Here is a 22,024-nt window from a genome sequence, read left to right on the forward strand (position 1 = left end):
GAATTTTTCAGAAATCTCTCAGTCAGAACATGCTATATCATGTTTAGGTGGAAGCTAGCGAGCTAACTTCCTGCTAACTTCTAACTCTGTTAAATTTAATAAATCCTGTTTTCATGGATGCCTGGATGTTAAACTTAATTGTTACACCTGGTAAAGCAGCAACGCTGATCATTTTATTTATTATGTAACTCTCAGTGATGGCGCAGTGTTCGTTTGACTTTGGGACCTGAAGTGGAGTTTGGACCCAGAAACGGCTAATGACGTCAGACTTAAAGAGCGGATAAGTGGACTAAACATTCTCACTTGGTTTAAAGAGACTTGTTTGGTTCACTTGGGTGGGTGTGATAAAATATAAATATATAACTGAAATAACTAACTGACCCTGAACTGAACTGAAAACAAACAGTGGAAATTACAAAACCATCATAATTCTGGTGAACATTTCTTACTTTTATTATCATTGCCATCAATACTTGGAACCTGATTTATTTCATGCATCAGTAAAAATGGGTGTAGTTGCTGTCATCGCTGCAGTTTAACAGTAATATTTTTCCAATGCTGGTGTTGCATTAAATTTAATGCTGCCTGAAGTCTGAATATAAATGGCGACATTTGATTTTGTTGTATTTCTGTGTTTGAATTGAGGAGTTTAATTGTGGTCCTCTCAGCATGAGTGGAGCCATCATGGTTCACTGTGGTCATAAAGAGATGGACATAGAAACATTACTCGGGTCGGCTGCAGAGTTTAAATTATGCTCAGTTGGGACCCAAGAAAAACTCTCCTGCAGTATTCCACAGCCAGCCTGAACTGCTGATGCAGGCGGGATGGATCCATGCTTTCTTGTTGTTCACGTCATACTCTGATCCTACCGTCCGAATGTCGCCGCAGAAATCGAGACTCAAAAGATGTTTCAATGCTTTTCTATTCTGCAGTTCTGGTGAGACTCTGAAATGCAGCTTTAGGCTGGCAGCAGCGACACCCGGTGTGGACTTCTGCCTCAAAGTTCAACATGTTGTGCACTCACAGATGCTCTTCTGCAGGCTTTGGTTGTAACAAATGGTTATTCGACCTACCGCTGCCTTTCTGTCAGCTCGAACCAATCTGGGCACTCTCCTCTGACCCCTGACATTAGCAAGGCACTTTACTGGATTACTGTGGCTCACTGGATTTTTTGTTTTCAGTCCGACCTCTGTAAACACTAAAGATGGTGGTTGGTGTGTAAAAGATGGGTTTGTGGGAAAATCCCAGCAGATCAGCAGTTTCTGAAACAGTCAGACCAATCTGTCTGGCACCAACAACCATGCCAAGTTCAGAGTTACCTCCATCAGCTTTCTTTCCCACTGTGATGCTCGGTGTGAACTTCAGCAGGTCATCTCGACAATGTCTTCTTCATTAAATTGAATGAATTTATAATGAACGTCTGAGTGAAAACAAAGTTCTTGCTTTCTTAGAAGTTTCTCTTATTTTCCATCTTTTCAGGACTCTGGGCTACAAGAACCGCTATGTTCGAGTTCCAGATGGTCACTTCTGGATCGAGGGAGATCATCACGGCCACAGTCTGGACAGCAACAGCTTTGGACCGGTAAGCACTCATCCCACCACAGTGACACTGATGCCATCCTTTGGTAGAAACAACTTCTATGTTCAGGAGTTTTCAGTCAGTCTGCGATACACAATAAGGAAACAGTATTGGGTTACGTCTCTTAATCTTCATCAGTATAAAAACACATGACTTTGCAGATGATGCTGCAGCTGCTGTGATGGCCTGATAGAGACTTCTTCTTCCTTAACTTCTATTTCACCACAATCACTCCAACCCTCTGCACGGCCTCCTTCACTGCATCTATGAACCTCCTCTGAGGTCTTCCTCTTTTCCTCCTTGCTGGCAGCCCCATCTTCATCATCCTTTGTCCAGTATATCCTGCACAGGTCCAAACCGTTGGTGGATTACGTGTTGGCATCTGTCTGACTCTATAAAATGGATGTTGATTAACTGCAAACCTTCAACAGTCTGTTTGAATGATCCCTCCAGATTAGACTAAGTCAGGTTGCCTCCTGACAGGAAACCTCTGCACTGATCACTGAAGCTACCTGCAGTCAGTCCCAAACATCAAAAAAACAAATTATACACCAACCACCATCTTTACCTGTTTGCACAGTGTGTCAGAGACATCACTGAGTGCAGAGACGGTCGAGCAGCTCCTGTAGGTGTGATGTGTGCAGGCTGCGTCATACTTGTGTCCACATGTGGTGTTCTTGCATATACTACAAGTTTAAAACGTTTCAGTGGGATCCAAATCTGGGCTTCGACTTATTAAACCTGTGATTGAAATGTTCTTTAATATAATTAATAATGAATTAATTCCTTTACAATCGTTTATTTAAAATTAGGTGTTTTAAATCCCTCTGCAGAGTTTTAGCTACTCTCCCAGTAGGCTGATGGACAGACGTGAACCTGAAAACAAATTTATCATAGACACACACACACAAACACACTCGCGTCAGCGTTGCCATGGAGACCTGACTAATGAGGACCGAAAGTCTCACAAAAATCTCACTATCAAAGTCGAGATTCACACTTTGTTCATAAATGTGGTGTAAAGCTTTATTATGGCTGAAACAGAAGGAGAAATAATGAACCTGTGAGCAAGGCATTACTACAGCACACTGTACTGTTTGTATGGGGGAAACGGTAAAGAAAGAACATGGAGCTTTGGGAGAATCCACGGATAAATAACTCCAGTATGTTTCCTTTACGTGCGCTGCATACTGTGGGCCCGGTTTCATCTGCCCTATCCCAAACCGAGCTGGGTCCTCTCCTCCTGACTGGAGCCGAGCTTCACAGAGTCCGTAGGGAAGCCAGAGTGACGGCTTGTTTCGGTGCCATCTTTCAGCGTTTTGTTGTGGTCGGCAGAGATGACAAGTATGTTAACAAAGCAGGATGTTTCTGCAGACCTGGTTTGTTCATCCTGACAGACGCATAAAGATTTCATTAACGCCGTGTTTCAGGCTCATCTCTCCAGAGCAGGAAGAGTGTTAAAATTCTAATATTGACTCCTGTTCTCTACGCGCTATTTGTAGTTTTTCCCCTGTTGGTTGGAGCGGGATAAATTTTTCAGCAAAGAAGTAGTCGTTTGCTATGGACAGCACATTCAGAGCCAGACAGAAAGCCCTGCTCTCCCACTGATGCAAAACTATCCAAGGAGCTGAGCAGAAATCCCCTCTGAGCTCAAACCCAGAGCACATAGAGCAGCAGCTCTGCAGAGCCTCTCTGCTCTTTGCTCCTGAGACGACCGGCTTCTGTCCTACAAAGAGAGACTGAGATCTAGTTTTAAATATGCTGTGCCTCTCTCCTATTATGTTTCTGACCACACCACTCTTCTGCAGACTTGGATTATGAGTTTTCTTTCAGTATTTCCAGCGAACGCCCGTTCTGTTCCAACTTTTCATTAAGCTGCCAAAGACCGCTGTTTCAGTGTGAAGTCTGTGGCTAAATGTAATTTTAAATTCACATGCTGATCATCTGCAGAGAATTTCCTACGAAGGTGTAAACTACAGCTCCTTCTTACAAACTGCTGCCTCAGACATCCTGTTAGACGTCTTTGCTATGAAGGGGGTCTGACCAGATGTCATGGCTGCTGGGATGGGCTGATAGAGAGGAGCAGAAATCAACCCTAACCCTGCCTTAGGATTGTTCTGGTCCGTGGTTCTGTAAAACATACTAAACAGTGAGTTCAGCGTATTTATTAACTTTCAAACTCCAAAGTCTGCTGTTGGTCTCAGTAAATGGCATGCTTACTGCTTCTATAGGAATTAAGGATATTAAAGGTCAGAAGCAGCCAGGTGCTGCTTATCAAATGCACTTAATTAAAGGATCATCAGTCGGTGTGAGCACCACTACTTATGGCACTTTTGCTAGTTTGGACCAAGCCAAGGCAGAAAGATGTCAGCAAAGATCTTGGGAAGGGTTATAAGGCCGTCTACAAATACTAAGGGAGATTATTCACAAGTTGAAAACATTCAGCTGCAAGTCTTCACAGCGCTGGACGTTCCAAAAAATTCACCCCAAGGTCAGACCGTGCAAAACTCAGAAGAACTCCAAAAAACCCAAAAGCTGCAGCTCAGGCTCTACAGGCCTCGGTTAGCAAAGAGTGAACAAGTATGGCTTGTTTAGGGCTTCAGGGGAAAGAGTCTCTAAAGAGAACATACCAGCATGGTGTATATTTCCAAAACTGCATCTTAACAGATGAGACCACAGTGGAGATGTTCGTCCATCACGCACAGCAGCACATCTGGAGGAAACAAACACCTCATACAGCCGTCAGCACGGTGGAGGAGGGACGATGATCTGAGTGGACCATGAGCTCCTCTGTAGAGTCAGTGTGAGGCCGTGTGTCCCACAGCTGAAGCTCGGACCAAACCGGGTCATCAACAGGACAAAGATCCAAGCACAGCAGCAGATCTGCAATAGAACGACTGAAGAAGAGCTCAGAGAGCTGTGCATGAACGAATGCTGCAAATCTCAATGAGGCGAAAAACAGCAATATGAAGAAGAGTGGACCAAAACTCCTCCACAGTGATGTGAGAGACTGACGAAGTCACAGAGAAAATCCTCACTGCAGGTTATTGCTGCTACAAGCTGTTGAATCAGGGGTGGACTCAGTCTTTCCCACGACTGTCACATGAAAACTTTCTTTTGTGTTGTGTGTTCGCTGATAGTCGCCAGAAACAGACAAACTATATTTGAAACCCAGGTCAATTAGGTTCTGGCGACTGTAAGAGATGGCGGCGTTGCAAACATTCAAAAATATACACAGTAAAAGTAAAAACGAGCACCAAACTGGAGAGCTAAGAGCCGCTGCACCCGTGCACGCCGCCATCTTGAGCATCACTTGAGCCGCCTCACTTGAGCATCAAGTGAGGTGTGTTCTAAGGTCAGTGAATCCCAGGAAGGCGGCAGGTCCTGATGGAATACATGGAAAGGTTCTCAGAGCATGTGCTGACGAACTGACCGGAGTCTTCACTAAAATCTTCAACCTTTCCTTGTCATTAAACATCGTCCCGCCCTGCCTCAAAACCTCCACCATCATCCCCATCTCCAAGAAGACAGCTGTGGTCAGCCCAAATGATTACAGGCCTGTTGCACTTACGCCTGTAGTGATGAAGTGCTTTGAGAGACTGGTCTGTCAGCACATCAGGGCCGGTCTGCCTCCCACTTTGGACCCCCACCAATTTGCTTACAGGACAAATCGATCCACCGAGGACGCTATCACCATAGCGCTCCACACTGCGCTGAGTCACCTGGAGCACCGAGGAAGCTATATGAGAATGCTCTTCCTGGACTTCAGCTCAGCATTTAATCATATCATCCCAGAGATCCTGGTCCAGAAACTGTCTCACCTGGGACTCTCCACCCCCATCTGCCTCTGGATCAAGGACTTCCTGACAAATAGACCACAGTCTGTCAGACTTGGCCCCCACCTGTCCAGCACCATCACACTCAGCACCGGGTCTCCACAAGGATGTGTTCTGAGTCCCCTCCTGTTTACACTCTACACATCCGACTGCTCCCCTACCCATCTCTCAAACACCATCATAAAGTTCGCAGATGACACCACAGTGGTTGGACTCATCTCAAGGGGGGATGAGTCGGACTACAGAGATGAGGTCAACAGACTGACTGAGTGGTGCTCAGTTAATAACCTCCAACTGAACACCACGAAAACTAAAGAACTTATCTTGGACTTCAGGAAGGGCAGAGCAGACCCGGCCCCACTTTACATTCACGGGAACTGTGTGGAGAGGGTACACTCCATGAGGTTTCTGGGCGTGCAGATCTCTGATGATCTCTCCTGGACTGCAAATACCACGGCGGTGGTAAAAAAGGCCCAGCAGCGTCTCCACTTTCTGAGAGTGCTCAGGAGGAACAACCTGGAGGAGAGGCTGCTGGTGACATTCTACAGAGCCACCATAGAGAGCATCCTAACGTACAGCATAACAACATGGTATGCAGGGTGCTCAGCTGCAGACAGGAAAGCACTGCAGAGGGTCATCAACACAGCCCAGAAGATCACTGCCCAGCCTGGAGGTCATTGCAAACTCTCGGTACCTCAGCAGAGCTGGCAATATCATCAAGGACCTTTCTCACCCCAGCAATCAACTGTTTGAACTATTACCGTCAGGCCGACGGTACAGGTCACATAAAACCAGGACAAACAGATTCAGGGATAGCTTCTTTCCCAGAGCTATCACCGTAGTAAACAAGCACAAAAACAATTGAACCTGCTTAGCTACACCATACTGTCACCGTCATTATATTATGCTGCTATTCATACTGTCATTATATTAATGCTGCCATCCTGTATATATCATACTTACTGTTGCTGCTATCCTGTATATATCATACCTACTATTGTTTGAGTACTTACGATTGTTTTATTGTACCTTTTATATTTTACATTTTACATTTATATTTATTATTGTATTTTGCACCAAGGGAGTGGCACTCCAATTTCGTTGTACCCTGTACAATGACAATAAAGCCTATTCTATTCTATTCTATTCTATTTACATATAATCGTCTAACACTATCACTGCACGGATAAATACAAGAGCGAAAGGTGTGAGGCTGTGTGAGGTGGTAATGTACAGATATTTGTAGCTTCACGTTATTCTGCAGCTTGTGATGCTTCTGCTCGTTTGCTGGGGTGAAACTGGAGCTTCTGCCAGACTCAGAGTCCAAAGCTGTGGCTGTTTTTTTCTTTCTTTAACACGTTTGAAGAAATCTGCTGACGTCAACAACAACATCAACCTGTGTTTATTTCATCCACACTTGTCACCATTTTCACAGCTATTTTTCTGTCACTGCTTAATGGCACAGAAAGATGACATCCAGTCGTTGCTCCAGACTAGCTCTGGCCTGTTCCAGCCTGGAGACGTTTCTCTGCTGTTCAGAAAGGTGGCGTGAGCGCAGTGGTCTTTGTCAGTAGATGTTTCATTGCAGAGTTGAAGAGCACATGTCAGCTTCTGCCCCTCGTGACAGACGTCACCGGCGTTCTCGTCCCTAAAATCGCATTACCCTTTCATTGCTGCCAAATGGCCAAAGCCACAGCAGCAGAAGCCTCAGCTGTGTTGTATTTCTCATCACGAAACACAATGCGTTTTCAGCTGACAGTTTCATATTATTACCAAATATTCATACCACAGGAAATAGGCTCGAACAGCTAAATCAATTGACTATATTCAGGATGTATCCTCTCCAATGAGGAGGTCTCATTTGAATAAAATATTATTTTTAAAGTCAGCCTGGCAGTCCTCGCTGCCACCCACCTCACAGTCTTTCAGTGCAGCAGATGATGCAGTCAGCCTTCGGGTCGATCAGAAATAGTCCAAAACAAAACAGAGAAAAACACCCACAACCTCTATATACACTATATGGTTCGAGTCCAGCACTGTATGGAGCTTTTTCCTCCACATTCTTTTGTTGCTAAGTTAAAAATGTTCTTTCTTTGTGTGATTTTGAGAACTTTGTAAAATGTGAAACCGAGGAGATTTTCATGCATATGCAACACGAGTCAGGCTTTCATGTCAGTCGATCTCACGCTGTGGGAAGTATGGCCTATTAAAGCGTTTATAGGTGCAATAAATAAGATTTCTACTGAGCCCAAAGCATGAAATGGCCGCAATTCATCTGCAGAGAGTTGATGGGGGGGCGTTGATCAATACGGTGAGTCAGCCAGATGCTGAGGTTTCTTCCTCTCAGAGCTGAAAAGCCAATCCTGATGTGGACACAAACAGAGAAAGTAATGAGCCGAGAGAGCGTTGAGAAGAAAAGACTACGGGACTAAGTGATGCAGCGTGGAATTCGGCACATGACCGCTGAACGGCAAAAGGAAACCACTGACCAACGATCCGGAAAAATACAAAGAAAACAAAGACGCAACAGAGACAAAGAACCTGAGAGATGTTCAACTAACAAGCAAGGAAATTAAAAATAATGCTAATGAAGACCCCAAAGGAGGACCCGATGGACAAAATCAGGAAAACAGCAAACCGTAGAGGCAACCGGGGAAGGCAGGAAAGTACGAAGCACAAAAGCTGTTAATTATTAGGGCGATCACCTTTAAAAGGTGAAACCAAAACAGAGAAATCCAAGAAAATAGAATCAAAACAAGTGAAGCGAAAAATTATGGATGAACTGTTCTGGAAAATTACAAAAGTCTAAACTATACCAAGAACTTTAATGGTTTTAATGGGAGCATCCATCACAGCATCCATCACACAGGCCACCTGTAAAGTTTTAAATAATTCTCATCGTTCAGGAACCGTTTGAGTCTCTCGCGTTGTTGAGGAGTTACGGTAATGTGACGTGTACCTGGAAACACCTGGGCGGAGCTCGTTATTCTGTGTTCAGCACCTGATGAATGCTTGTTGCTACCATCGCCCGTCAAAGCTTCTGTTTTCAAAACCATTGAAATCTGTCTCCAACACTAGCAGAGTCATAGTCATTGAAAAATGGGCCCATTAAAAACAATAGTGTTAACCCGTCCACTTTCTGCCCACATTTGAGGAGCAGCATTCAAAGCAGAAATCTCCAGATGTCTCCCAGGGAGGGGTCACTCCGGTGTTCCCAACTCTGCAAAGAAGCCTCCTCCCAAACCATTCAGGAGGAATCAGGTTCGGTAAACCACCTCCACTGGGTTCTTCCGATGTGCAGGGCTCGGAGTGACAGAGCCCATCGACCTGACTCTGGTCGTCTAACCACAGCTCGTGGTCATGGGACAGCAGAGGGCAGCAAAAAACGATCTAACGCATGAAACTGCCAAAAAATAAATACATATCCTGAAAGGAAAAACCTCCAAGAAACAAAAGAAGGAAGAATTTCTATATAAATGCATTTTAATTAATTCTCAATTTTCCTGTTCTGAAAAACCTGAAATTAGGCACGTTCACTTTCTCCTACATGCTTTTCTTTGTCAATCGTCACCTTAAAAATCTCTGCGTAAGAAAAGAAGGAAGCAACGTGTTACAAAGAATCCAAGAAATGAAGCTAATCCAATAATTAACAAAAATAAATAAATAAATATCCAAATAAGCCAAAAACAGAGCATCCAAAGAAAGAAAGCATCAATAAAGCAAAGGAAGGAACAACTACATGTCACCTTGGCAGCCATGTTTTAACCATGGTCATGTGGATTATGTTTGATGTAAAGAAGCCAGCGTGGATACTTTTCCTGATTTTTGTCACCAGTTGAAGGAATCTTCAAACCCAAATCGTGGAGCTAAGGTGCAAAACAAACGGTTTTGTTTGATGTTTCTAACCTCGTGTTTCTGAGATTAAAAGAAAGATGAATCTGTGCTGACCTGGAGGTTCTCTGCCTCCACAGCTTTCAGGTGTGTAATTTAGTAATTCCTCACTGTCTCACCTTAGTAGATAACAGCTCAGTGTCATCTGCAGCCGGATGAATATTAATCGGCTGTTTCATTACCACATGTTATTAAACTGGAGCTTGACCCGCAGCTGTTGTGAGGTGGAGGTTTCTTTTGCTTCCTGTTACTCAGACTGTAGCGTTGAATTTGCTGCGACACCCCAAAAAAGTCAAATCAAACGTTGCTTTCTTTCTCCGAAACCAACTCCTCATAACACCTCCGGCCCGAGCACGAGCTCTCTAAAGGTTATTCTGGAGATGGAGATGAATGCCGCATGGTATATATGGTTTTAAATATAGAGGCCGGCTTTTGAGAGATAACAGGACTCATTAAAAGCATATGACATTTGCTGGTGTGTGTGCGTTCGCCCTTATGCAAAGCAGCTCTAATTGATGCGGCGAGGACGATGCCGGACAGCAGTGAGTGGACGGATCTTCAGCTGTCAGCGTGCCGGTTTTAATTATCTCTGCCGTTGATGTCTGCAAGTCTCTGCACCTCAAGCTGAATGTCAACCTGTGAAAACCTAAATAAGAAGCATGTCACTTCAAAAATCAGAAAAAATCAGTTTTTGCTCATTTCAGACTGCCAAGGCAACCAGTGACTCAAAAAGAGGAAAACCAACCCACGGTGTCGTGTTAATTTAGGATACTTGGATACGTATCTTTAATATATTCAACAAAGCAGAGGATTGGTGCCTTGCAATATTTCACAAACAGTCCCTGCAGGTTCTGGATGTCAGGACGTAACAGCACAGCTTTAAATCTGATGTGTTCGATTCAAAGAAGGCTTCAGTTTGGTTACATTCAGCATAACTGAGCTGTCTTTGTGACTGAGCCCAACCAAAGACTACATTTAAACAAGTTCAAACATCTTTTGCTGTTGGAGTTTGCAAGTACAATCAAAGCGGTCACCCAGAAACACCCTCAACCTCTGGGTGACCGAATTTAATCGCGAGGCGACGGCACTGGTGGAGGCGGCCTTTCTCCAAACCATCGTGGTCGGTTGGAGCGCCGTCACTCTCAGGTTGGTGAAGGTTTGCAGATTAGCAACATGTTGCAGTAAATCTGAGTCAGAGTGTCGATATCATCTGTGACACACTGACTCGGCTGGTTGTATTCTGCTTATATTCCTTATAAAAGGAAGGTTGCAGAGCAGCTTTACCATTTTGCACTTTCTCTGTATGTAGACGGCAACATATTTGCAGTTGTTGCCATTTTATCCCCGTCAGCACAATCAGATTCAATGAGATGATGATTGCATGCATTTGCAACATAAAGTAGACTGGCTCTAATGGGGCACTTACTGTGGTTGCAGATCTGGTATCCATCTCTGAAGCAAGCATTGGTTGCTGAGGCCTCCAGCTCCTGTGCTCCCTGATGTGACTGGAGAATAAACAATGAGAAAATTATTTTTGCATAACAGGTCTTGACACGTGTACTAGAGGAGGGTTTTTGAGCAAAGAAAGGCAGCTGGAGCCGTGTTTTACTTATTTATGTTCACATTTCATTGCCCAATAATCTTTTTATTTGGAATTCTTCAGATTTTGTGGTTTTAAATGACTCATGCTGTCACGAACTGCACTTTTCCCCCAACGTCAGTCAAAGACGGTAGAGCATTACAGAGAGAAAGCCATCGATTGTAGAACTGAAAAACTGTGCTCAGTTCTTGTTACTGTGGGAGGGCTCAGATCACTTTGTTCCCTTTAATAACAGATGGTCTGCTGGACCTGCTAAAACAGGTTATAAAGGGAGCCCTGAATCACCTGTTATGACAGATTGACCTGCTCCATGGCTGCCACAAACATCCTCAGACACCCTGCTAAGCAAAACTGACTACTCGACTGCTAACCCTGACCGCACGCGCTCCCTCCTCTCCATCCTGCAGGGCTCCACCCACGTCTGCAGGTCACTGCCCTCTGTGCTGTCCTGCTGCTAGGACAAACAGGAAGGCAGCCACCTCCGTATATGAGGCTACTCACCCTCTAAACTGCAGTCTGCTCCGCCCACCTGTTCAGTCAGCGATGCTCAAAGAGATTTCCATGACAGGCTCACTTTAGGACACCTGTGGTACCTGAGGACAGGGTGGCTCTCTCTCTCTGAATCGGCTCTCAGTTGTGATGCTGTTTTTTTCCCAGGTGTCTGTGGGGCTGCTTCACGGTCGGGCCTCTCACATCATCTGGCCACCAAACCGCTGGCAGCGAATCACACCATCGCTCCCTGCAAACCGAGGACCGCTGGACACCGAAGAGGAAGAGGACTGACAAACGCCCACAGAGTTTCTGTATTTTTCTTAAAATGTCAAATTCACAGCAAGAGCCGCTCGCTGTGACCGTGTGAGTCAGATTACTGTATGGCTTTTATATAAACCGTGTTCATTGTACACTCAGGTTGTGTTTTGTTCATTTCACTGCAGTCTTTTGTTTTTAAATATTTCTTTCTTGAAGGCTGAAAAGACGACAAACTGAAGTCCTGTCCCTGAACTTCACATTTTACATGAAAAATTAAAGATTTTGTCTGTAAATCACCAAGAATTCTTTATTTTGGTCGGAGAAAACTTTAAGTTTGTGGTATTTTATCAACTAAGCAAATAATCACTGGCAAAGTGATGGGCAATTAAACTCATTTGTAATTTCCACCCTATCCTGGTGTTGAATGTTTGAATCTGCTCTTTTCCAGCTGCATATTTTTATTTTTTTATGATTTTTTTTAAATGTTTTAGCTTGTACCCTTAAAGCTTCTGACCATGTTAGGGATTTCCCCTCTCTGTGACGGCAGTCTCATGTCTTTATTCACATTTTAACCTCATCTGTAGCCTGCAAAGGCTTCGAGCTCGTGGGAAATTATTCTGAATCCTTAAACCAGAAATATGAATTTTCTTAATCTAAAACATTTTTGGATTTTGTTTACTAGTAAAATGTTGTAGCAGGTCACAAAGAGCGGGACTTTGACCTTGGTCAAGGCTAAGATTAAAAGGTTTTGGTGTTCGTCTCAGTGAACAGCTTCAATATTTCAGCAACACCCCAATTTTTAGCTTATATGTCATCTATACTTCAACAGGGAGCCCCAGCTACCCACGTGACAACCAGCCGTAGCATAGGTCTGCTCTCTGCTGGGATCTCCTCCCGAGTGGGTGTGACCAGAAAACCCAGGAGGCACGCCTCTCTCTTCACTATGATAGTCCAGTATAACGTCCACACCAGTCAGCCCGTTTCTCTCCCACTCTGCTTCCCATCACTCATGATTCAGCGTCTCTTTAGCTCCATAAATAATTCTGAATTAAAGCACCTCTTTGATTGTTCGGAGGTTCTTTCTTTTTGGCTCCGTAAACAAACAGCAGATCTGTAAGAATCGTTCAGAGGTGGAAACAAGCACACAGCTCTCTGCGTTTGTCCCTCATTAACTTCGAACTTCCATTGTCCACTTTAAATTTTTAATATTTTCCAGCGTAGGAGGTGGATGTGTGTTGCTACAGAATTCCAACTACAATTTTAGAGGTTTTAGTCTCACTTCTGTGTTTGAGAACTGAGAAGTCAAATTAAAGACGTGTTTCAGATCATCAAAGTAATTTGACTATTAGACAAAAATAACGAGAGTAAATGCAAAATCGAGCCTCATTTATTAGGGGGAAAAGAAGCTATCCAAACCCACCTGGACCTTCTTGTTAAAAATGAATTAACTCTCATTAACCACATTTTATTGAGCTCCCAAAAAGACCTGATCACTGTCACATAAATCACTTAAACAGAAGCTGTCTGATAAAGTGAAGCAGACTGAAAGATCTCAACCAGCAGCACATCATCATCACGCTGCGATCTAAAGAAACAAGTGACATCATCAGTCTGAGCCAGCCTCTGTGAACCACAGTGGCTGTGTCCCACTTAAGAGACCGCACGCTTGAAGTACGCGTACTACGTACGGTGCGTACTATAAGTACGAGAAGTGTGGAAGTGAGAGGCTTGTGAAATGGGACGGTCTAGCCTTCGTCGCGCTGTTCAGGTTGCCTAGCAACCATGATACTAACCGCGAGAAACGTTTCATACAGCTTTGTTTGACATAAATGAAGGAGAAAAAATGTTTTGTTGGTCATTCAATTTTTTCATGACATCACTTTGATTAGTTGAGTATCTGAGGCTGAGACCACGGGACTGTAAAAACATGATAGTTGGGCTTCATTTCTGTACTGAACAGTCAGTTCAAGATTAGTAAATAACAATTAGCTAATGTTGTTCATGAGACTAAAGTCATCTCACTGTGGTAATGTAAATATAATATGGCCAATATTATAGTTATTATATTAATCATGATTAGTTATTACAGCAGTGAGTTTGAACTCTGTGTCAAATACTGAGCTTCAGCAAAGATTCAAGTTGCAGTTATTTATATTTCCTATCACCTTAAATCTTCACTCAAAGACAAGTATCTCTGACAGTGTATATATAGATGTATTATACATAAGAGACAAATATTGTTCGTTTAATATGTTGGCATTACTAAATTTGGCTCAATGCTTACATATATGTCAGTGCGCCCCAGGGTGGCTGTGGCTACAATGTAGCTTGCCATCACCAGTGTGTGAATGTGTGTATGGGTGGATGACTGGTTGTGTAAAGCGCTTTGGGGTCCTTAGGGACTAGTAAAGCGCTATACAAATACAGGCCATTTACCATATGTGTAAAAAGAAAATGTACGAGCTGTGAAAACTGTTTCTGATAAACAAAGAGTAGACTGATATATGAAATATTCCTTTATTGGGTGAGAAAATCAGACCATGTCATAACTGCTTTAAGTCATACAGAATAGATATCAGAGCCTTAAACAGGCTGACTTCTGCTAAATGGGTCAAACTGGGCAGAAAGTAAACAAACACATAACATCCTTATAGAATATGATGTAACACTATAGATCAACTTACCTCTAAGTATATAAAGCATATAAACAATTACAGCAATATGATGCAACAAACACAGCAGTGCTACTAATCCAAAATACTCAAAGCTTCATAGAACTGAAACAAACATTTATTTTTAGCTCCATTCTGCTGCTGATACATACTTTAGGTTTCTGAACATTAAACTTGTTGCTGCCTTTCATAGTGTGTAACTTGAAGGCCCTGAGTACTTTCTCCCACACTGAAAACACTGGAATGATAACATTATTTGAACATTACCTAATAAGACTGATTCAGGACAGACAATTAGTTATTTGAAACTTTTCTAGCAGTCCTTCACAAACAGGGAACAGTCTGTCTATTCTCTCCATCTGTCAGCTGCTGCTGGCTCTTCCTCCTCCTCTTCCTCACACACTGCTGAGTTTGTCCTGGTGGATCATCAGGGCTGCAAAGCCTCACAGATGATGTGCAGCAGTGGGTCCCTCAGTCTGTCCTCACTCTGGACACTTGCAGTTGTCACACATGGAAATCAAATGTGTGATAAGCTGCAGGATTCAAACACAAGTGTAACTTATAAATACATGTTCATACTTTTATTCCACAATCAGAGAGAAAGAAACAGAGAGAGAGTGCAGGACAGACAGACAGGTGACAGTCTCAGGTGTATCCACTGCTACAAAACAGCACAAGAGAAGGAGGATTTAGTCTTTGTGTTATTACGAGTGCTAAACAAGAAGAGTTCCCAGATGGTACAGTGGACACATGTGTGACTCCTGTGATTAAAGCATCTTTCTTTCAGCTTAACGAGTGAACCGTCAGCTCGTTCAAACACACGTTAAAGTCCGTTTGGCTCGACACCACCGAACAGAGGCAGCAATATAACATAGCTAACATTAACAGTGCAGTGAATCCTGCTTGTGCCGTGATATTCAGGACTGCAAACCGAGCAGCATCACTGACTTTCAGCTTGTTGTGTTTGTGGATATATGACTGACTTTAATTAGCCATGAAATCATCACATTCTCTGTAAGATTAAGGTCGACTATTGAACGGTGTATATTTTAAAGTAAAGGTTTTAAAACCAAGTTTACGCTGAAAGTACAAACATCACTAATGTCACATAACTTTGCCGACATGTGGCCAACAGTAATGTTTTAATGTTCTTCATTATTAAACATTCGCACATAAATAAGTGACATAATATTCAGTTCTTACTTTTGCCAGTTCACTCTTCAGCCGCTCCCTTCTGCCGTATTTTGCGGCAAAATTATCCACACCCACCGCCGCGCTATGAATTGTGGGATATATGGGACCACGAAGCGTGCACCGGACCACGCTTGATATTTGGGGAAATCGACGGCGCATTTGGAGTATGCATTTGAAGTACACTTCGAATTGGGACAGCTGTCATCGCGTGGCGGTGACGTAATCGCACTTAAAATGCGTACTTCAAGCGTGCGGTCTCTGAATTGGGACACAGCCAGTGAGAGCCGTTATCCACACATGGAGGAAACCCGGAACGGTGCTGAACCTTCACAGGAGCACGTCGACTCAGCCAGGAGGTCACAGAAGAACCCAGAACAGCATCTACAGACCTGCAGGCCTCACTCGACTCAGTTAAGGTCAGAGGTCATGATTCAACAACAAGAAAGAGATGGGGCAAAAATGGCGTCCATGGGAAAGTTTAAGGGGAAAACCACTGCTGACCACGGCTCATGTCACATCTGCCAGAAAACGTCTGGATGATCCCCGAGAAGGTTTCAGTCCCATCCATTCATCCATTCGCTTCTCCTTTTCAGGGTCGCGGGGGGGCGCTGGAGCCTATCCCAGCTGTCTTAGGGCAAGAGGCAGGGTACACCCTGGACAGGTCGCCAGTTTGTGACAGGGCCAACACACAGAGACAGACAACCATTCACACTCACACCTAGTGGCAATTTGGATTATCCAATTAACCTATCCCCACAAGTTGCATGTGTTTGGACAGTGGGAGGAAGCCGAAGTACCCGGAGGGAACCCACGCAAACATGGGGAGAACATGCAAACTCCACACAGAAAGACCCCGGCCTGATGGTGGAATTGAACTCAGGACCTTCTTGCTGTGCGGCAACAGTGCTAACCACCGTGCCACCGTGCTGCCAGGTTTGAGTCCCGTCACATCAAAATAACAGCGTTTCATAAAGAGAACATCACAGCAGCAGCAGACACGGTGTGATGGTGATGGTGATGGTCTGGGCTGCTCTGCTGTAACTGAGAGAACCATGAATATACCAGAAAACCCTGAAGGAGGATGTCTGCACCTGAAGCTCAAGAGCAAAAGATGATTATGTTTGTAAAAATAACTCCTAGATCAGAGACTGTGGTCGTCACTGCCTGGTGACGGCGAGCTAACCTCTCTGCTGCAGTAAAACACACTATTTTCCATACATGTATATGCCACGACCAGAATCGCTCAATCCCTCAGGTCCTGGTGGTATTCCTCTTTAAGGATGTTGTCACAGCAGAGCTTCCCTCATCTGACCTCCGAAGTGCTCCTGATGATAACTGAGCGAATTCAATTATTTTGCAGTGCGATGGGAGCGAGCTGTGTCTGGGTCATTATCTAAAAATCTGTTTTCACTTTGCTGTTGTTTGTGTCGCTGCTGCTGTCGGCTGTAAGCAGAGGGCTGCTGACACTTCACAGACGCTCCCCCCTTTTATTAATTGCTCTTGGAGGAGAAATGAGCCTTTAGCCTTCCACATCAAGCGGGGTATGTGAAGTCTTAATTAGAGGGAAAAAGCACATGTGACAAAACATGTGCAGCCAGCTGACTTCTGCAGCAGCTCCGTCATAAATCAGACCGAGGGAACACTTGTGGTGCATTCAGCCAAACTGAGCTCCCAGATGTAGCTGCTGATTGTGCGACGCTTGCAGCTGTGTCACAGTGTAAGGGGACCCCGGAAGGATAAGTGGGGCTAAATGCAGATGTACTCGAGCCTCCCGCTGAGGCTCACATGTGCATGATTAATTCACCTAAGTGTTCTGTGCATTTCTGCATCAGCTTCATCTGATGATTTAGTTGATAATATATTTGATGTTCATGAAAGACGGCTGCAGACGGCATCTCTGACTGACTGATATCCTCTCTGGGTAGTAAAGCCCGTGTTTGCACATTTCCCGGTACTTTGCATCCTGCATTTACCTTATTTACAGAGAGCTGAAAAGACTCATCAGTCTGTCTCTGTGTGTGTGCTCGCCTCTAAGCCTCTGTGCTGTTTCCGTGCCAACAAACACCATCGGGTGCAGCTGCTAGGATACCGGTGTCGCCGTGGTGAGATATGGCCTTGTTTAGACATTCGGGATTACTGCACTAACAGAAGGGATGCCACATGCCAGCCCGTCCTTCCTCCGTGAGTTAACAGATGCACCGAATCCTTCTGCAAACGTGTTCTTTACACAGTTTTCTGAATTTGCAGGTTATGTGGTGTGCAGTCTCAAACCTGCTGCAGGTGCCAAACACATTAACGAGCTCGCATCCTCAAGACTGCTCAGAAAATCTCAGACTAGCCATGAATACAGAACAATGATCTTCATTTAAGACTTCAGGTGACGTTTCGCCTGATACCTCTACATCTAAGAGTTTGGCCTTTGAGCATGAGACCTGTAATGGGGTCTCGTACAAAGACTGTAGGACTGGTTCTCCCAGTAACACCCAGCATTTGTAGAATTCATTGTTTATATAGAGGCAGAACAAAAGAAGACGCAGGAGAAAAATAAGCAAAATGACAGGATTTTCTGTGAAAATATGTTTAATTTCTCCCACTTTGCACACGAATGTTCACAGATTTACAGGGTAACCTCGGGCAGAACTGCTGAATGTTTGGTCTGAACACAGCGTTAACGTTTACAAGGTGACAGGCTTAGAAACACAACCAAACTGTGGGGTTAGGATGTGCAGGATGTTTGAGACGCTCGTCCGCTCGAATGGCGGACTTCTGTACTCACTTTTCGAGAGCATAGGTGAGTTTACAGTGCATGAAGTGCACTACAGGTCTTCATTCCTCTGTAAACTTCACAGTCAGAAAGCTGCACATGGTGCCTTTTCCTCTCAACTCCCTCAGCGAAGTGGAATGGAAAGGACTCCAAACCCATTTCCATCAGCACCGACGGGGATGGCAAACGTCAGCATGTGTTGTGTTCACGTGTCTGGATTTTATACACGTCAAATTTCTTGTCTTAACTGTTGGAGAATTCAGTATTTGATGTGTGGAAAGAGGCTTGACAAGCTGTAAGTGTTTGCAAGTTAAAGCACCGTGACTTTCAAGTACTATGTCAAGTCAGGTGCACAAGCTGTAGACTTACTGCAAATGCAGCATTCATTCGTGCACAGCTGGTCCAAGGTCTCAGTCAGGTTGAGGTCTGGACTCTGCACTGTTGCATCAGCTCGATTCTTTTCTTCTGCTGTGCTTGGATCATTGTCCTGTTGATGGTCTGAGCTTTAGCTGTGGTCCACTCAGATCATCATCCCTCCTGTGTTTGGTTTTCAGTAAAACGTCGTGTTGGGCAGTATGGACAAACATCTCCACTTCAGTTTTGGTCTTCAAAGAGTTTATTAAGAAATAAAGCTTCATTTTCCAAAGCCAGAGTGTTGAGATCAGTTTATTTTTGTGACTTAGCATTAGATTGTAAATTCAAAACAATAAGCAGCTGCAAACCGCTTTGCAACCCACCTCTGCACCATCTCACCCACACCACTAAAAATAAATTACTACAGATGGAAATCTTTTATCTGCAGTGGTGAAATTATTCCTACCACACACAGGTATCAGTGAAAAACTTCATCTACAGTTTATTTTCCTTCCATTTATGGTCAGAAAGCAGGCGGGTCAAATTAAAAAACCAAATGTTCCCATGAATTTGTCTCTTTGTATCTGTTCTGTGCCAAATTTTCAGTAAAGTGTTTTTTATGTAAGAAATGATCCAAAAAGAAGTGTAACAGATCCAGATGATAGAGTCAAAGTGTCAGTCTGACATTTATCCTCAGGACTTTCACCTCATTGTGTTTGTGTAATTGGAGAGGCTGTCTTTTCTCCGTTTCCCTTAAATCTGTATTAAACTGACAGCCTCGCTGATTTCTGGCTGATCGGGAGTCCAATCCTCTGGGGGAGATATTTCTTGTATTTTGTGGTTTTATAAAATCCAACAGTTTTTCCTGTTCCTGGTTTTTGTGGCTCCCTAATGAATTAATGGTGGAGCTGTATATAAATACCCCATGGCTCATTTGACTGTTGACTCGGCTCTTACTCCTCTCTCACCGGTGTGAAATGCTGTTATGCTAATCGTAACAGCACACGGGCTCATTCCTGCACTTTGGGCCTTAAACTCACCTCCCGAACGGCAGCAGGGGTGAGCAGCAGCAACAACTCGTCGTTTGTTGAATTCTGAGTCAGCCTGATGATGTTAAAGGCTCAGGCAGGGGGCATAAAAATCCCAGCTCGGCTCTGACGCATGTTGAAAATGTTCTAGAGCAAACGCCTGTAAGATCTGGTTGATGTTTAAAATCTGTCGGTGGTTCAAATTACAAAGAAGCGCTTTGCTGAAATGCCCCCATTTCACCTGCTGTCACCTCGTTTTAGGAGATGTGCAACACACAGTGTGAACATTTCAGGATTTTCTAAAAACTAACCAGGTTCAAACAAATTCAGCTTCATTGCCCCCCCACAGCGATCAGCCACAACATTAGAAACACCGGCAGGTGAAGTGAAATCGCTGGTTATCTCTTCAGAATGACATCTGTGATGGAAATACCTTTTTAATCTTTGTATATGGTGCGATTTCCCACTTCAGTTTCATTCATAAAGTGCTGAATTACAGCAACTGACACCTCAGGGTGATTTTTGCTGCACGTAAACACCCTCCAGGAAACCCAACAATCAGACAAGCACTTGGCAACAGTGGGAAGGAAGAAATTCCTTTTAACAGGAAGAAGTCTGTTGCAGCATAACTGAGGGAGGAGTCAGGGTCACCTGATCCAGCCCTACCTATATGCTTTATCAAAGAAGAAAGTTTGAAGCCTAAAGTAGAGATAGTGTCTGTCTCCTGAATCCAAACTGGGGTCCTGATAGCCGAAGAAACTTGGATCCATATTTAAGTCAGCAAAGAGAGAGTAAATTCCTCTGTTAAGATAATATGGTATTATATTTTTATAGATTTTAAATTCTGGATTTAACAGGGAGTCAATGAAGGGAAGCCAATACAGGAGAAATCTGCTCTCTCTTTCTAGTCCCTGTCAGGACTTTTGCTGCAGCATTTTGAATTAACTGAAGGCTTTTCAGGGAGTTTTTAGACTTCCTGATAATAATGAATTACAGCAGTCCTCAACATCACAGATGTTTTGGATTTTAGTGATACTGTTCAGATGACGTCTGCACACTGATTTTGATCAGACACACATTTTGTCTGATTTTAGAAGAAGGAAATTTGAAGTCATCCAGGTCTTTGTCTTTAAGACATTCCTGTAGTTTAACTAGTGGATTTGTATGGAGGACCACAAGAGCCACGCGCATCGAAATAAAAAATTCTGTGCTTAATTTTAATAAACTGATTTTTAAAATGCTTTTCAAGTCTTCATTTCAAAAACCTTTTTCGAATTGCACTTTAATAAACTTCATTTCAAAATCCATTTCCCTTTCCTGTTCGCTCAGGGATTAACATGTGGATTAGCAGTTGGATTAGCAGTTGGATTAACAACTTCATTTTAAAAATCCTGCTGCTATTCAAATTAGCCACACCGTGGGATGTAAGGAGCTCTCTGATTGGTTGGTCAGACACAGGCTGTCTGCCAGCCTGGATTTTTCTAGCTCATAGCTTCGCCCTGCTAAGAAGCGTGTGTGCTTGTACAAAGGCCGTTCAGCCTCGGGATTTACACTCGGCTCGACACAGATATGTGAAGAATGAAGGGACCCTGCAGCGAAACGGAGAGCCAACCTCTGACTGAGTGCCTGTTTACGCAGTCTGACCACCTGTTGAAGGTAACGTGCTAACGTGGCTAACGCTAGCATCACCGCACATAGCCCCGTTATTTTAAGGTCATCTTAGCTAATGAAAGTTTTACGTCGCAGCTGTACGAGCTAGCTACGTGTTTTGTAAGCTGCTGTGCTCTTCACAAATAAAGCTGGAAGCAGCTCAGACTGTTAGAACCAGCACTGAGCCCTGTTACATTTATACAGTGTTAGAGCAATGGCTGCAACCTACAGCCTTTAAACTAGCGATTAAAATGCTGACAGTAAACTCGTCAGTCCAGATGTTACCACATTACTTTGTGATACTTGGAGTTAAAACAACTGAGACAGGCTGATTAAAATAACAGCTGTCAGTTCTCTCATTCCTTATATCAAGACTGGAGATCACACTACTGATTTCAGTTCATTTAATATGTGAGTGCACAGATTCATTCTCAACTGGACATAAATGATGATCAAAGGTTGTATATATGATGAATTCATCAGCTACGTGCGGTGATGCTAGCGTTAGCCACGTTAGCACGTTACCTTCAACAGGTGGTCAGACTGCGTAAACAGGCACTCAGTCAGAGGTTGGCTCTCCGTTTCGCTGCAGGGTCCCTTCATCCTTCACATATCTGTGTCGAGCCGAGTGTAAATCCCGAGGCTGAACGGCCTTTGTACAAGCACACACGCTTCTTAGCAGGGCGAAGCTATGAGCTAGAAAAA

General features: G+C 43.8%; 1 protein-coding gene across 5 annotated transcripts in view; it reads left to right on the forward strand.

The window, feature by feature from the left end:
* Positions 1 to 12,023, forward strand: part of immp2l (inner mitochondrial membrane peptidase subunit 2) — a 177,774-nt gene extending 165,751 nt beyond the window's left edge. For all 5 annotated transcript variants that reach the window (XM_063480438.1, XM_063480440.1, XM_063480441.1 and 2 more), the window contains exons 5-6: positions 1,481 to 1,583; positions 11,565 to 12,023. In XM_063480438.1, the coding sequence (XP_063336508.1) occupies positions 1,481 to 1,583; positions 11,565 to 11,690 (229 nt within the window). In that variant the 3' untranslated portion in view covers positions 11,691 to 12,023. The remainder of the gene's footprint in view (positions 1 to 1,480; positions 1,584 to 11,564) is intronic.
* Positions 12,024 to 22,024: the final 10,001 nt, after the last annotated feature.

The sequence above is a fragment of the Pelmatolapia mariae genome, linkage group LG7 (genome assembly GCF_036321145.2).
Source record: "Pelmatolapia mariae isolate MD_Pm_ZW linkage group LG7, Pm_UMD_F_2, whole genome shotgun sequence".
In the NCBI taxonomy this organism is placed as follows: domain Eukaryota; kingdom Metazoa; phylum Chordata; class Actinopteri; order Cichliformes; family Cichlidae; genus Pelmatolapia; species Pelmatolapia mariae.